The sequence below is a fragment of the Cuculus canorus genome, chromosome 2 (genome assembly GCF_017976375.1).
Source record: "Cuculus canorus isolate bCucCan1 chromosome 2, bCucCan1.pri, whole genome shotgun sequence".
Classification (NCBI taxonomy): Eukaryota; Metazoa; Chordata; class Aves; order Cuculiformes; family Cuculidae; genus Cuculus; species Cuculus canorus.
In genome coordinates this window covers 64,598,334-64,615,542 of record NC_071402.1, presented here as the reverse complement: position 1 = coordinate 64,615,542, position 17,209 = coordinate 64,598,334, and the positions used below count along the sequence as shown (strand labels likewise).

Below are 17,209 nucleotides of genomic sequence, written 5' to 3'. Positions count from 1 at the left end.
CCCTCAGCTCTAAACACACTCAAAATTTATTTAATCTCTGAACTTACACTTAAAATCACCTTTTATTTTATTGTTGAATACTTCATTTAGCACCTCTTCAGTGGGACAATGTAATTAGACAATACTATAGACTGACACTGTAGAAGGAAAAATAGACAGCAATGTATTTCCCTCCTAGTCCTGGAAATAATTTGGTATTCCATATCCTTGAAATTCTCTCATACAGCATTAAAAATTAACAGTATATGGCCTTATACCTACTGATATTAATGGTAACATCCTAAGGAGTATCAGAGTGTACAGAATTTAGTCTTTACTTAATACTCAATATCCCAAAATAGATGAGAACTATTTTTCCTAAGAAAGTGCAAGTTCTTAAAACAGCAATGACTTATACTGTCTCTGCAGAGAGCTACAAATACACTTGAGTGAAAACACGAAAAAATAAAAAAATAACTCTCCAAAATTTACTTTGCGATGGGCCAACTTTTTAAAAAACTCATAGCATTACTCACCTCTAAAATAACAAAAGCCTCTAAAGATACAAAACACTCAATACAAGAAAATCTCCTTAATACCTGTTGTGAATGCTGTATGTTTATACAATGACTGAACACTTTTAATGTTATTACCTTTTGTGCAGCAAGATGGAGAGCAGTTCTTCGGCTACGATCAGCTCTATTAACATCAGCTCCAGCCTTCAGCAATGCCTCTGCACAGTCCAGTCTGTCAGCCAATACACAGTACATAAGTGGAGTTCTTCCAAACTGGTCCTCTTTATCTTTCAGCTCAGAGTTTCCTAAAAAAAACCCAACCAAATCACACGAAACAATTAAGCCCCTGAGCATCTAAGAGAAGTATATTTTTATTAAAAGGATACTTTAATTTAAAGTAGTACTTTCTTATTATAAATTGTCAGAGTGATCAAAATAAAGGAGTATAAGATAAATCCAAAGTTACTGCTTTTTTCCCTGTTTTTAATGACATTTATAGGACATTTCGAAACATATTTACAGCAAAAACCACATTCATAGACCATGAGTTCCACACATACACCTACCAACAGTAACATTCTGCAGCATCATATTTATAATTTTTAAATAGTTACACAGGTTTTGGCTGCAAAGATTACTTTAAAAAAATATCAACAGCAAGTAAACCAGATAGTCATTCTGAAACCTGTGATCACTGTAACTAAAACAAGCTTTGAAGCCTACTCACGGTAATGTTTATTTAAAAAGCATAAACAAGTCAATATTACATCAATACCATTATTTATTTCATGATGCCTTATAGTATGAAAACTAGTCAAACACTTCTCAAGCTTTCTTGAATTGATACAGCTATTAAGATAGCAGTTAAGCTAAATAAGAAGTTTGAGGTCTTATAAAAAAAAAATAAAATCAAAACACTGTATTCCTATTCAGTCAGAAAAGAAAACAACAAACAAACTAAGCCCCATACTTCTTTTATGTCACCACATAGAAACTATTACCTAGAAACTACTACCTATAAACTTTTGGGTATCAACTATCATACACATCTCACCTCTAAATATATCTCCTATGTAGTTATGTCATCTACAGTTACTCAAGGAACATTGAATTTTAAAGGCTAAGTTAAATATTCTTTTTAAATATTCCCTTGTTGGCATGATTATTTTTGCTTCAAAAGAACTCCAGCAAAGGCACGCTTCTTCTTTACAAACACAATCTTGACTCTCCCCCAGCATATTCTACTTATCTACACACCCAGTAATTGCATTCTTAATTAGAATTTCTATTGATTCACCTAGCATAGGAGTCAAGCAGATTAAATCTGAATCAAGGGGAATATCAAGGATTAAAATTCATTTCTTACTAACTAAGCCACTCACAAAAAAAACACTTTTAAGCAGGATATATTGCCAGTTACAGCAATCATTTCCTCACTCAATTTCAGAGTTCCTTTAAAACTGTTGAGTGAATACCATGTTCTCATGATTCACTTTGTAACAACTTCTCCCATTTTGAAATTGTGATTTGCACTAAGAACTCTTTCTAAACTGTAAAAAAAAAAAAAAAAAAGTTAAAGAACTTTTCCAAACTCTTCTGTGAATGCAGATACAGAAAATTTATTTTTTGTTCTTCACCCATGGCCTTGTGTTCTCTGATTGCCCCTTCACCTTGACAACCCACTAGTTTTACAACTAATTTTTATGCCTCTAGCAAATAATTAAAAAAAAAGTATTTTCCTGACCTCCATCTACCTTCCTTCCTCAGACACAGTTTGTTTTTTGAGGAACACCTTCTTGCTTTTAGAATTCACTGTTAAACTACCATTTAGCCAGGCTCCCTTTCCTTTGCCTTCCTAAGGTTTTTCTTTTATTAAGCACTTGTGCATTCACTTCACACTGCAAGCAAAGAGTTTACTCTTTAAACTAATCTTTAGGTTCTTCTTAGCAAACATTTTCATTTTAATGACCTTCACCATGTTTAGAATATGCAACTACAGCAGATGCTGTTGCTTATCCGTGAATACACTGTTCAAGAGTTACAAAATCCAGTTTAGTAACACTGATTCAGGTCCTACATAGCCGGCAAGAGCAACTCAAGAGTTGCTCTATGATATTGAACCCATAGGCTGTTTAGAAAGTCCAGTAATTAAACATCAGTAGTGGTTAACAAAGAGGCACACTCTGTTCCAAAGCCCTCTTTCTCTACATAAATTTTCTACTTACCTTTGATTCTGTCTATTTATGCCTGTTATTGGTACAGGATGTCAAAAGGAACACAGTATCCAGAACACATTGTCTTATTTCAAACACCTGATCCTTTAAAATCCCAGGCTATCGGGTGGCAGATTACACATGTTCATCATACTCATTAATTATATGCAAATACAATGTATATGTTTTTATACAGTCACACATGCTCCATCAAGCTACAGATGGGAAAAGGAAAAAAATCACAAAACAGGTTAGAAGGACAGCTCTAAGAGACTGTTCAACCAGCTTCTATGCCCCTCCTACGTTAATAGCTGAATAGGGAAAACTCAAAGAGGAAAAAAATAACGAATTTAGAGGTGAAAAGCCCTCCCTACTAAAAGAAGGAGAAAGTCAGATGTTATGTTACTGCATATACCATTAGCCACATAATCAGAATGCAAAGCTTGGCTGTGTTGGGAGAATGCTGTTAGGCAATCCAGAATGCACGGGCATAACACTGAAGTATTGTCCTGAATTAGCTGCTGCTGCTGAGTGCACTCATGGAGTTCAGTGAATAACACCAATTACTCAATTTACTTCTGGCATCAAGTTATACTTTCAGCAGTGCCTGGTAAATAGCTAAAAATATTACTCTGATGCATTCTTTTTCTGCTACGCAATACTTTTTTTTCAGTCCTGTCCTGCCAAAAGTAAAGTTGTGTCATATCCTGTCAAAATACGACAAAGCAGAAAAGCCAAATTTTGCTGTTATAGCAAAGGCTGCAAGGATTATGCAGTTCTCTCTCCCATGTAAAAATAACACACAGCACTTTTTATTTTGTTGCTGCATGATTGCCGTTAAAAGAACAGTAATTTCTATATCTGGGTCTAACTGGCTGTTTTGTGGTATATTTGACAAGGTGTACCAGCAACAGAGAAGCACTTGTTCCTTTGTGTCTTCAAAATACATTTTAGAGCCGTGAAATTAAAACATACCGATGTCAGCAAAAACTCTTTACTGCTGCTTCTAGTTGTTAGACAAGATTTGAAAACTGAGACTTCTCACCTCTCCATAGACAGGCAGAGAAAAGTACGTAAAGTACCCCAAGTGTTAAAATACTCCAAATATTTAAAGCTACTTTGTAGTTGCATCCCACAGATTTCTAGTAGCATCTGCATATCAACCACTCATATGTTGTTTATAAGATGATTTACAAAATAGTGAACAGACAACATTTAAAACAGTCAATGTATATTTGAGCTATCAAAGGATAAAATGAAGATGAAGGCCCAACAAAAATATTGTTTCAACCAGCTGGGCTTCTGTAAGTTCAGTTCCCTCAAACTTTTTGTCCTATTTGAGTCAAATCACTTCTAAGTGTCTTTCAAGAGAATTATATACACCTTGTAAAGAAGAACCATTTACTGTTTCTTATACAGCTTAGACAATGGATCCACATAGCTTCTTCAACACAGGTCAGCAGAAGATAAATAAAGAAACTTGACTGTTGTTTTAATGTGATTTAATGTTAAATCCTTTACACGCATTAAAACAGACATAATGGCATAAATGCTGAGTAATTTTATTATCATTTCATATTCCTTCACCCACACCAAGCTCCAGGAAAAGGGTTTGCAAAAAAAGCTGAACAAATAAAACATCAACATTATCAGCTGCAATTGCGTTTTATCAGAAACTTTGAAAATTATAGTGTCTTTGCCTACCATATCAGAGCCTTTCAAATACACATAAGATTGGTTTTGGAACATAGGACATATACTGTTTATGAAAAATACTAAACTGGAAGGCTATACAGTTCCTGGACACAGAAGGAAGGTGAAATCCTGGACTTTTTAATCATAGAATCACTAGGTTGGAAAGGACCCACTGGATCGAGTCCAACCACGGACGGCATTTTTTTTTCTTTTTTATTTCACATTCAATAGGACCAGATTCTCTCCTTACCTTTAATTTGTCTTGAGAAACAGTGTAACAGAATCAAAGAGACAAACTGAGTGGGCTCATTTTGTCTCAAATACCACAAGTGACAAGACTTCATTAACTATAATGATCTGTAAAAACAAGTTTCTCAAATTTCCCACAAAAACAATGATTCAAAAAATAAGGATTTGGGGTCAAAATACTTCATCCCAAAGTACTTTTCCAGAATTTCAAATTCAAGACTCATGTTTCAGGGAATAACTCTTCTGATTGTCTGACTTACCAATTTTCTATCTTGCTTCACACAGAAGTACCAATCAAAGACAACACATAATAAAGATTAAGAAAAATCAGTCCTATTTTCAGGACTACATTTATCACAGAAATACACATAATGAAGAAATGAAAACATCTCAAAAGATCAGAGCAGCAAGTCAAAATCAAATAGCTCTAGTTCTGAAGTAATCAAAACGCATCTACAATGAAAACATTTACCTGCTATTAGCTTTTGGAGGGCACTCTTATCTCCATTAACAGCAGCAGCGTGCACTTCAGATGCTAACGAGGAACCACTGAAGAGGCAGTTTGCTGAAATATTCATACTCTTTCAAGGTATTAACATAGGTCAGATCTGCACCACCAATATTTTTTGTATGAATTCTGTTCTGAAAACAACCCAATAAAATAGAATTAATTTTATGAGTCATTAAAGTAAATCAAACAATGATAAAGAGAATAAACTTCTATTAAAAACAGAAAAGAACTTACAGATTATCTCTAGTCAAAATCCAACTAGAAAAAGCCTACATTAAGGAGATATATGTAATAGTTTCATTCCCTTCAACAAACATTTCAGTCAGTAAACTTTGCAAAAGTCTGCAAACAGTACAGTATTTATCTACAGTCCAACAGACTGTTCTTCAGAGGGTTGGCATGCATGCTTCAATTCAGTAAATAATGAAGATTGTTAACAAGTATCAGCTTGATATATTTATTCCTCCAGTACTTCATATCAAGTGCTATTTTACCATGATGGCCTATGGACATATGCTGGACAAGGTTTATAAGTTGAAGTAGTATCTTTTATTTGACAGACTGGCATTACCCTCATTACACTGAGGGTGGTGAGGCACTGGCAGAGGTTGCCCAGGGAAGCTATGGATGCCCCATCCCTGGAGGTGTTCAAGGCCAGGTTGGATGGGGCCTTGGGCAGCCTCATCCAGTGGGAGGTGTTCCTGCCCAAGGTAAATGGGTTGGAACTGGATAATCTTTAAGGTCCCTTCCAAGCCAAACCATCCTACGATTCTATAATTCCACTGAAATAATCAGATGAGCTTTCTAGATCATAAATGTTCTTCAAACCTGAACAGAAGTGGGTAAATGTGTGTGTAAGAAAAACCAATTCTTATTCATCAGCAGAATATTCTACAGATTTTCAATGTATCCTCCCCGATCATATCTTCTTCTAGCTGACACAGTCACAGCTTTCTTAGCTGTTACCCAGACAGCAGCTTTTCTGTATGCATGACAATTTTAATTACCTTTTCTTGGACCTTTCCAGTTATGTTCTAACCCTTTTGAGATGGAAAGAAAACTCCACTAGTTATTCAAGATATGGGCAAAACATTGATTTATCCAGCGGTATAACGGTATTCTCTTCATTCCCCCCTATTTCTTTCCTAAATCACACCTACCACTACAGTTGCCTTCCTAGTCTCGTTTGAAACAGGATTCTTACCTTCGCTGAACTACCACTGCCTCAAGATCTTTGTAACAACCAACTTAGGTATTTTAGAAATTAAGACGGGCCTCCATACATGAAAATATGTTGATTTTCTCCAAAAGTATCAAACACTTGAACTTCTACTTTCAATTCCTACCATACTTCACATTTTGAATGAAAAAGAAATGGACGTGAGCAAACAATAATTGAACACACCATAAAAAAAAAAAAGGAGACATCATTGAGACTGTCTACTGAATCCTGGGAATTTTTCACCTCATCTTTGGTTCCATGTTAATTTAAATATACTTCTTTTGTCATGTCCCACACTTGCACCACAGTACACTTGGAAAACAGCAAAAGGAAGCTATTTTGTTTCAATTGTTATTTTCAACCAGCTTTGGTTCATTTGTTCTATAAGTTTCATATATTGTTACACAGCATCTGTTGTTATTAAGATAATTACAGATGGGTACATACCAATATTGGGTGGAAATGTTACTGAAATACCAGAAAAACATTCACTTTTATGTAAAATGAAATGAAAATTTCTATAGTAGATATTAAGCATGAAGTAATAAAAGCAAAGGCCCTTACTTGCAAACAAAAAAATATAAAATTAAATTCAACTTAATATTCCAATATAATTGTAGACTCTTATTACAAACTCCAAACTTCCTCGGTGAGCTGATAAGTAAATTAATACAGGAAGCCTCATGGCAAATCTAATCAGTTACTCAAAGAACACCTGCACAATCACGGTATTAGTTCATACCACATCCCTGGAATAAGCACAAATACAATTGTGTGTTTGTGCAAACCTGCTGAACAACGCATCACTATACCACATCCACTCCACAGGAAAACACTCAGCTGTAACTCAGACATCATCTAAAGTATACCACACCATAACTGCAGACAAAGCTTTTAACACATTAGTGTCTAAATTGCTGCTTCTTCATCTTGTCCTCAGACAGTTGAGTGCACACTGTGCAGCTTCTTTCAACGGCTAACCATAAAACTGAACGCTCCTTTCCTGAAGTATGTCTGGTCGAATTTTCATGAGCCATGACAGTGGCTTCATCACGCTCTAAGCAATATAACACCTTACCTTATGACTTTTCTCCCTCACAAAAACTAGTAATGACGTGACTAGAAAGGCATTAGGTGCTAGTTTTCTTGACTAAATATACTGGAACTTCTCACTACTGGAATGCTCCCTTGCTTGTGTTCACAGATCTTCCACTTCTGTCTGTCAGACACAGGAGTAAGTATTGTGTTGTCCAATATTATCACTCCTTAGAGAACATGGGTTATGGAAACATACAGTGGCTTGCTACAATTTAATAAAGCAAGCAACTTCTGTTTCAAGGACTCCCATAAAATTACTTTAGAAATCACCCTAATCACTTACCCAACAGCCAGCTTTCCAACACCAAACATGGATGGCATTTTAACCTGTCTGAAGTTATTACAGGCCAATAGTTACTTGCTTCTACACCAACACTGGTGCACTCCATTGAGAGCGCTGGTGCAGAAGCATGAGGACAAGCACCTCACATAACTTTATATAAGTATTTTATTTCATTAATAGTTCTGAAGCCATTTCCATTTTCCAGAAAACAATGGAACAACACGATCCTATCCTACCACTCTTCTCTTCTTCTGTGAACTTCACAATAAGACGACAATGATGATGTTCAATATCTCTTTGAAGCCATGAAACTTTCCATCCTTATTGAGTTTGGTAAACAGGTCTATGTTTCACGAAAGCCATCGAACAATTTTTACATTTGTTTTACGACATAAGTAGGTGACCCTTCCCATAATCAGAACTGTGTCATTAATGGATTCATGGCTTTATTGACTTCTAAGAGCGGAGAACAAAGGAGTTCAAAGAATCTAATGTGACAGGAAGTTTACAACATTTCCACTTCTAGAGCCACGTAAGACAGGCTAACAGCACCACAGTACACCACAACAAACTACAGAAAAGCTCAACTTGATTTGGTGCTTAAGAAAGCCGAAGAAACTGCTGATGAATACATGACAGCATAGGGTGGCCAGAGCTCACACTAGTCCAACAAGCCCAAATATGCTTTTAAGACATAAAGCACAATTGTTTTACTTTTAGTCTAACAGCCCTTCCAACATTCCCAGTGCTGAGTACAATCACTGTTTCCTTTTAAGGAGGATACAGAATATCCATATCTTTCAAAATACTTGAAAGTTTCATATCACTTTCCATTTCCCACCAATCCTCTCCTCCTCCAACAAAAATGCATTGTTGACTTTAGGACACATAATTGATGTGTTTCATTCAAAGCCAAACTTTTCCTCTTAACCTAGCAGTACAGTTTATGCTTTCTGTTATCGTCTCTATATTATATTGGATAAAAAAGGAGATGAGGCATTTCTAATTCAGGCAAATCTAAAGAAATCAAAACTGACAATACAAAACTGAGTGTCAGTTACAAGTAGTTGCAGAGTTTCCTCCTACAAAAACATTATTTTTTTCCTCCTCGGTTATTCCTATGACTATATAAATTTGCCTGCTATAAGAAGAAAACTACAGAACTCAACTGCCATCTGAACAAAAGGAAAGAAAGACATGGGAAAATGCTGCGGAGATGGATCATGTGCTCCATAGCTGAACATGCACTTGGCATGTAAGACGATAGCTTGTCTTTAACTTGCCTCCACCTTTTCCTCAAAAGCTTCCTCAGAATACATCAGGACTCTGCATTATTAAGTGGACCTATATGCACTACTGGAATTTTACACTTGCTGGAATTCTGACATACCAGTTGTATTCCACAAAGTTATCACTGACATCTTTTCCTCCAAAGCCTTTAACATTTTATCCTTCCACAAACAAACAAACTATATTATAGAACATCCAGTGGCAGCAGTGTAAAATTCAGCAAATACTGGTGAACTTAGTAAAGCACCAGAACCATTACAATTACATCAACAATTATATAAAACTGACTGCATACAGAAGAGAACTAGCAAAAAAAATACTCATGATTTCCAGATGAAAGCAAGAGCCATGTCTACATAAAGTGTCAAGTCATCACACAGGTGAGAAAAGCAACCAATCACCTCTACAGCAATCCTCAATACAGTATCTTAACTCCTTTGTGAGAACTAATTCTGTATCAGAGAAATTCTGAAACAGCACAAGAGACTACAAAAGGAAAATATGTAATTTTTCTTGGTTATTTCTGTCATGTATAAAACAAACAGATGAATTGGCATCTGGAGGACATGTTTGATAAAGGTTCTCTTTAATCAAAAAATTAGGTATTTATTTGTAAGGGATGAAAAACAACAATAAAAATAAAGAAATAACTATAAGATCTGTTTATAAAAAGTTACATAATTGGCATTATCTCTGTAATCTACACAGTGTGATTGGAATCAAACAAACAATTCACTTTTTCTTCTTTAAAATATCAGATAGAGGAAGATTAGCCTTGTCAAGTCACCTGAAATGAAGGGACCGTCATATGGACACCAAGACCTCCTCAAGGTATGTGAAATTTCATACCAAACTACGATAAGCATACTTTGTGTACACAGATAATCAGAATGACATAATTTTTCTATTCAGCTAAACAGAAGCTTGTTAAAATCTCAACAAGACCACTCAATCAAATTTTGATGACAAAGTTTCCAAGTGAAGAATGAGATGCTGTGAAAAAAAAATCAAATTACTTTTCAAGCATGAATGAATAATAAAGAAAGACATTCATTCTACAGATTGAGGAGCGCAGGTTCATAAGGCAGACATAGAATCATAGAACGGTTTGGGTTGGAAGGACCTTAAGGATCATCTAGTTGCAATCCCCCTGCCATGGGCAGAGACGCCTTCCACTGGATCAGGTTGCTAACATAGGATAACTGATAAAATTAAGCTCCCATTTCAGATTATTAAAAAAAGACATGATTTGTGTATTTATATTGGTGTTTTCACCTCCTGAAACTGACAGGCCAAATGATTTTTGCAGGTTCACACGAAGTCTGACGTTTTCTTTGAAGACAAACTGGGCTTGACTTAGAAAAACTTGTGTAAAGGATTTTGTTTTAAGCGGTGTTCCGCCCCATTTCACTCTTTACACTTGTGTACATACTGGAACTGTGAAGAACACAAAGTGCAGCTGTTCATGACCTTTTGAGACAGCCCTGGGAGGTCTCAAAACACATACATACTGCAAGGTCCAAGTTTTACTCAACAAGAAAGAAGCCCTGAATTGTAGACGTTCTTCCTTTTCAGCATTCAGGAAGTGAGAAAAAAGCATAAATCTGTTGAATCGTCAGATGACGTTCCACTTTAACCCTATGACCAAGCTAAATGCCCCCCAGCCCTCCCACCAGCCTCACACAGGCCCACCTTTTCCTGCCTCCCAACAGAAAGTTGTTTCCACGACTCCAAGGGACGAATCATAGAACAGTTTGGGTTGGAAGGCATGTTTACGTGTGATCTAGTCCAACCTCCTGCAGTAAGCAGGGACATCGTCACCTGGATCAGGTTGCTAAGAACCCCATCCAATCTGACCTTGAGTGTTTCCAGGGATGGAGCACCTACCACTTGCCTGGGCAACCTGTTCCAGTGTTTCACCATCCACAGCGCGAAAAATTTCTCCCTAATATCTAGTCTGAACTTCTCTTCTTTTGGTGTAAAACCATTACCCCTTCTCCTATTACTTCAGCCCCTGCTACAAAAGTTTTCCCTCTTCTTTCTTCTAAGCCCCCTTTAAGTACTGGTAAGCTGCAATAAGGTCTCCTCAGAGACTTCTCTTTTCCAAGTCGAACAACCCCAACTCTCTCAGCCTCTCTTCATCTGTGTGGCCCTCCTCTGGACTTATTCTAACACATCCATGCCCTTCCTGTGCTGAGGGCTCCAGAACGGGATGCAGTACTCTAGGTGAGGTCAAACAAGAGTAGAGGGGCAGCATCACCTCCCTCGACCTGCACCTCCTTTTGATGCGGCCCATGATACGGTGAGTGCACAAAACAGGGAGGTGATTCTGCAGGTCGAGGGAGGTGATTCTGCCACTCTCTTGTGACATGCCAGCTGGAGTATTGTGTCCAGTTCTGGAATCCTCAACGTAAGGATATGGAACTGTTGGAACAGGTCCAGAGGAGGCTACAAAGATGATCAGAGGGCTGGAGCACCTTCTCTACAAGGACAGGCTGAGAGAGTTGGGGTTGTTCATCCTGGAGAAAGGTCTAGGGAGATCTTATAGCGACCTTCCAGTACCTGAAGGGGCTACGGGAAAGCCGGGGAGGGACTGTTTATAAAGGCTTGTAGTGATAGGACTAGGGGCAGTGGGTATAAACTGGAGAGGGGCAGATTAGACATTAGGAAGAATTTCTTCACCATGAGGTTGCAGAGGCACTGGCGCAGGTTGCCCAGGGAAGTTGTGGCTGCCCCATCCCTGGAGGTGCTCAAGGCCAGGCTGGTTGGGAGTTTGAGCAACCTGATCCACTGGGACTCGTCCCTGCCATGGCAGGGGGGGTTGGAACTGGATGGGCATTACTGCCCCTTCCAACCCAAACCAGCCTATGATTCTATTTTCCCCAGCTGCCTCAGGGCCACAGCAGGGACTCCCCTGCTGCCCCGCCCGGACACAGGGACTGCGGAGCCAGACGCGCAGCCCCAGCCCCCAAGCAGGGCGGAAAGGGTTAACACCCCCCGCCCAGGCTGCGAAGCCCGACGCGCAGCCCCAGCCCGTGAGCGAGGCGGAAAGGAGTTAACCCCTCCCCGCCCGGGCGGCGCCTGTGCCACCTCCCTTTCACTTTTCCCCTCCCCGGCTCCCCGTTAACTCACCTCGACCCCACCCCTCCCCGCCAGGGGCGGGAGGGGGCTCTCGCACGCGCGCGTAGCCCCGGTACGCTCCGGGACAGCCTCTGCGCCTCCTGCCCCGCCCTTCTTCTTCTTCTTCTTCCCCGGGCAGTGGCGGGGGAGAGGGGGAAAACGGCGAGAACTACACTTCCCAGCGTGCCTCGCGCAGCGCCGGAAGTGCGCGGCGGTTGGGCGGGAAGCGACCGGGCCTTACGCCGTGGAATTTCCCTTGACTTACCCTAAGCGTTTCCTGGTCCAAAGCAGGGGGTGGGGGGGAAGGAACTACATTTCCCGTCGTGCCCCGCAGTCAGCCGGAAGTAAGCGGCGGTGGGCGGGGAGCGCGTGGTGGAACTTGCCCGGGTGTTTCCTGGCTACGCGGGGAAGTGCAGAGCCGCGGAGCGGGAGCCGCGTTTCTTTCCCCCCCCCAACTCCGCCCCACACCCCGCCTCCTTCCCGGGCGCCCGATCTACCATGAGACCCGCCACCTTCCCGCTCCTGCCTGACCCCGGCTGCCTCCTCCTCGTCCTCCTCCTGGTGAGCGGAACGGCTGCTCCCGTATCGCTTCCCTCCCCGCAGCATCGGCCTGGGCGGCGCGGCCGCGACGCAGAGGTTTCTTTCCTCGGGTTGTGCCCGCCGGGAAGGGGCCCCCGGGGTGGCTCGGCCGGCACCTGCCTGGCGGGGGAGGGAGGTGGCGGCCCCGGTGTTGTGGCCGAGGCTGATAGGCAGCGCGGCCCGGCGGGGCGGGGCCGGGGCTCCGGGCTCCTCCGGCACCGGAGCGGTGCGGCCCGGCGGCCTTCGCTCATCCCCTCTGCGGGAGGCAGCAGAGGGAGAGAAAGATGGGGAATGTTTTTTTTCACAAAGGCTTGGAGCGACAGGACGAGAGGACTGGCTTTAAATTGGAAGGGTGAAGATTTAAAGTAGACATTAGGAAGAAATTCTTCACGATGAGGGTGGGGAGGCACTGGCACAGGTTGCCCAAGGAAGCTGTATCCCTGGAAGTGTTCGGGGCCAAGTTGGATGGGGCCTTGTGCAGCCCGATCTAGTGGGATGTGTCCATGCCCATGGCAGGGCGTTTGGAACTGGATGATCTTTAAGGTCCCTTCCCCCCAAATCATCCTATGGTTCTATAATGCTGCTGAAATAATCAGATCAGTTTTCTATATCATAAATATTCTTCAAACCTGAACAGAAGTGGGAAAATGTGTGTGTAGGAAAAGCCACAATGGATTAGACCAGTCTGGCTCTAAATCCTGTCTGAAACTGACCAATGGTAGATGCCAAAGAACACAGCAAATCTATATATATATATGTATATAAAATAATAACTATATATATCAATGTAATTTTGTACAGCCTCTTGGTAGGGAGCGAGAGTCAATGGGAGGGATCGTTGTTATGACACCTCTCTGGAATCCACTGCTGCCCTCAAAGCGAAAGGAACAGGTTCCTGTGCCTGAGCCAGGATGGGGCTGCTTGTGCAGCCTTTCCCTGAGCACGCTTGGAGCAGAGTTACCCCCTATCTGAGCTCAGTGGCTGGGACTGGGAACTCTTCCTGAGCTGTCTGTCTTGCACGGTCCTCGCACTTATCCTCAGCTGTCAGGCTGCAGCATTATTTTTCTAGGCTGGCATTACATGGATGACCTAAGCCACTTCTCGTCTCTGCACACACACAGACTCAATCACTGATGCGTATGGCTCGTGGAGTTGTCTGTGGTGTTCTTTATCTATACTTATCTGTTTTTTTTGAAAAAACAGGCCGATGTAGTGACTCCTTACTTTTCTGGAGTTGTATTGGGCCAGATTTGGGGCCTTTCATAGCTTAGGGGACTCACAGAGCTAAAGGGTATTTGTGTGAATAAGTTTAATAGGATTTGGTCTTAAGGTACTAATGTGTTTAATTAATCTATTTTATACATTTGGAAGGGTAAAATTGGTCGGAAGTGAAGGAAAGGTAGATAGAGCTTTGGGGATCTAAAAGGAAATAAGTAGTAATATAGCTACTGATGAACCAATTAATTACTAGGAATGTGAGGACAAATACTTATTGAACAGAACGAGCACTTGTTATCCCTTTGAAGTGTGTACTTCTACCTGGATGTGGTCTGGTTAAGTTGTTAGAAGCTTGCTGTAGTTTCATGGTTAGTTTATATACCTGATTGATAGGGCTTGAAAAAACACATTGGAAATGTTTATATATAGATGACTATTTATAGCGTGTTAGCTCACTATAATGAGAGCCTAAAGTGAAGAACTTTTTCTAGTTCCTATTTGTGAGTTAAGGCAACAGTGTTACTCAGGGGTTAGATTGGGTTTTACCATTGTTTTAAGTCCAGACTCCAATGAACAAAAACAAGGAGTGTGACTGGTTTAAAACCTCACTTAAATGAGGAAGTGCAAGTTTGAATAGGTGGGCATGAGTCAGTGAAAGCATTTTTCTTTCTTCATGGTACAGTTGATCGATGCAAATTTAATATGCATCAGTTAGATCTGTGTGCACCAAGTACAAAATAAGAAATGGGCAAGATCTGAAATTTCCCCATATTTTAGTTGCTGTTCCTATGTGTGTTGGTCTCTTAAACCAACGTCTAATGTGTTTTTATCCGTGTAATTCTTCAGCATCATGTCAGACGTGGCCCTGTGTTATAAGGTACTTAGTTATATACTTGGATCAAGCCAATGGATCCTTCCTTTTGGTAGATTTTTTAAGAGTTTTTCAAGAGTTGTCCTGAGCAGACTGGGAGTGGGAGGAATCCTTTTTCTTTAAAATACGCTAAAAAGTCATTTTACAAAAAGTACTGTGTGTTCTCCTGGCGTTCAGAGAACCTTATAGGGTGCACCAGATTGGCTTTAAAGATTTGGTAACTTTGTTTTTCTTGTTACCCACAACTGAATACTCAAGACCAGTTGGTAAGGTTTGGGAGAGCCTGCTGCATCCAAAGGATGTGCCATCTAGCAGAGCCTCTTTGAGCATGGCAGTTGGTGTATTTTGTGGATAAGTGAGCTTAATAGTGTTATGTCAATGGTTCTGGAAACAGAATACAATAATATATAGCTGTGAGAATGGTTTGGTAGGCTGGTCTTGCTTAGTAATAGCAAAGAAGTTAAAATTATTTTTATTTCCTGACTTTTGGATATGCATATTTCTTTTCTAGATGGGGAATTAAAATGCTGCAAAAGGAAGAAAAGTTACAATGTCATTGTCTAAAGAAATTCTTTTATCTAAAGAAGTTTGACTGTAGGAGTTCATTGAAATCTGAGGGGTTTGCGTCTCACTCATAATAATCTTTTCCCTGCTCTCACTGGATATTGGATTGCTAGGATGCAGATTACAGTGCAAAGCATTACAGGGATACCTACCAGTCCCAACGCAATTCTTTTACCTTCCAACTTTGCAACTTCATTTGCTAGCATTGTACTGAGCTGCTGGAAGACAAACAGAGCTGGAGAGAGGATGAAGGAAGTACAGGCTGGCATGACCCTTGCCTCTGCAGTGCTGGAGCTGAGTGCAAGGGTGAACAGCGCACAGCACTTGCTGCAGGGGATCGTGTGCAGCTGATGTGAAGACTGGAATGAGAGATGCATAGTAACGTCGTGTGGTCTCTTGTACTTGTGGATTGAGATGTTTCTGCTGTGTTGTCACATAGCTTGGTGCTGGGTAGGACAGAACTTTAAGATGAATCCGAGACAGTGGAATTAATGCTGACAGGACAGTGGCTCATCACATTCTCCTCTAAGGCAAGGTGTAATTCTTCGGCTTTGCTCTAACCAATCATTCTGTATGTTTCCCTCTAGTTGCAGATGTGTATACTTTGCCTACAAAGAAAATTCTAGAACAAGATACTCTGTTGCACATGAAATGCATTTGTCATATTGCTCAGTACTTCACTGGGAGGCTCATGCGCAGTGTCCTTGGGGAACAGATGTGACAAGAGAAAACCACCAGCCCTCAAACAACTGTAAAAGGATTTCCCAATTCTTGCGCTTCCATGCGTGGAGGTTTATTAGGTTACAAAACACCACTGCTTTACCTTTTATTTGTAGCTTGTTTGGAAAGGTGTGTTGAGCAAACTGAGAACACCTACTTGTTAGCATATTTGGCAACACCTTTGGAAGAGCGTACTTCTCCTCTCATTCTGAGAATGTACATCTAACTGGAAAAAATACTGTAGGGCAATATTTTTTTGTTTGGTTACTCCTGCATTTTGTGTCTTCTTAGTGTGAAAAGTATCCAAATAGTGAAAGTAAAATGAAATAAAATTATCTCTGTTAACTTAACGTTAACTGCTCTACTAAGTAGCAAGTTGAGCAAAGAGAAGTTGAACTCTCTGTACAATATAGAGCATATTTTGGTGTATTTGCCTCTCTGTGTGTGTGTATTAATAAACAAACTTTATGTAGGGAATCCTGCACAAAATGTAATATTCTGAATTGTAGCTTGTAGTTACAAGCAAATATTAGGCCACTGAGCCTTATACATTTAAAGGGGGTTCCCTCCAAGAGTAGCACAGGAGTTCTGAAGTGTCCATTATCTGTCATGCCCCTCTAAAGAATGAAATAGTAGTTAACTGAGGACCTTTTCCTAGGCTGAGGTTGCAGAGAGGAGGAGGGGAAGCTTAGACTCTTGCTATGAAGAAGAATTGCATTCTTTTTGCTATGCCATGTGATGAATAAGTTTCCTGTTTGGGGTGCTCAGGAGTGAAGAGAGGAGAAACTGAATTGATTCTTCAAAGGGAAGACTTGGACAACACTGGAAAAATTATAAGTGAGTTATTGACAGTAGAATGTCAGAGGTTCTGTAGCTGATGTCTGGAAGAACTCTGTGATGACACGCTCCGTTTTCTTTTCATATCCTTACTGTTCTCCCTAATCTGCTTTAGGTTTTGTTTGGCAGGATAGCTTTCTGAAGCAAGAGAATGGTCTTCATACCACTTTCCTGGGAAGGCAGAAATACTGTTGTTTCAGCAGTTGTCTCCTGTGTTTTAATAAACTTTAATTCTTTTGAGAGAT

At 40.4% G+C, this 17,209-nt stretch overlaps 2 protein-coding genes across 6 annotated transcripts in view; one reads left to right on the top strand and one right to left on the bottom strand.

Annotated features, from left to right (window-relative positions):
* The window catches only part of INVS (inversin), a 99,370-nt gene extending 86,819 nt beyond the window's left edge, over positions 1-12,551 (bottom strand). Inside the window, exons 1-3 of one of the 5 annotated variants that reach the window (XM_054060515.1) lie at positions 12,441-12,551; positions 5,124-5,293; positions 633-799 (exon numbers count right to left, since the gene is read on the bottom strand). In XM_054060515.1, the coding sequence (XP_053916490.1) occupies positions 633-799; positions 5,124-5,229 (273 nt within the window). In that variant the 5' untranslated portion in view covers positions 5,230-5,293; positions 12,441-12,551. Of the gene's footprint in view, positions 1-632; positions 800-5,123; positions 5,294-10,330; positions 10,471-12,187; positions 12,362-12,440 lie in introns of those variants that run through there. The other 4 variants (XM_054060517.1, XM_054060516.1, XM_054060513.1 and 1 more) reach the window with 4 other exon arrangements.
* An 8-nt stretch (positions 12,552-12,559) lies between these two features.
* ERP44 (endoplasmic reticulum protein 44) overlaps positions 12,560-17,209 on the top strand; it is a 52,607-nt gene continuing 47,957 nt past the window's right edge. Inside the window, exon 1 of the mRNA XM_054060522.1 lies at positions 12,560-12,736. Coding sequence (XP_053916497.1) covers positions 12,674-12,736 — 63 coding nt within the window. The 5' untranslated portion in view covers positions 12,560-12,673. The remainder of the gene's footprint in view (positions 12,737-17,209) is intronic.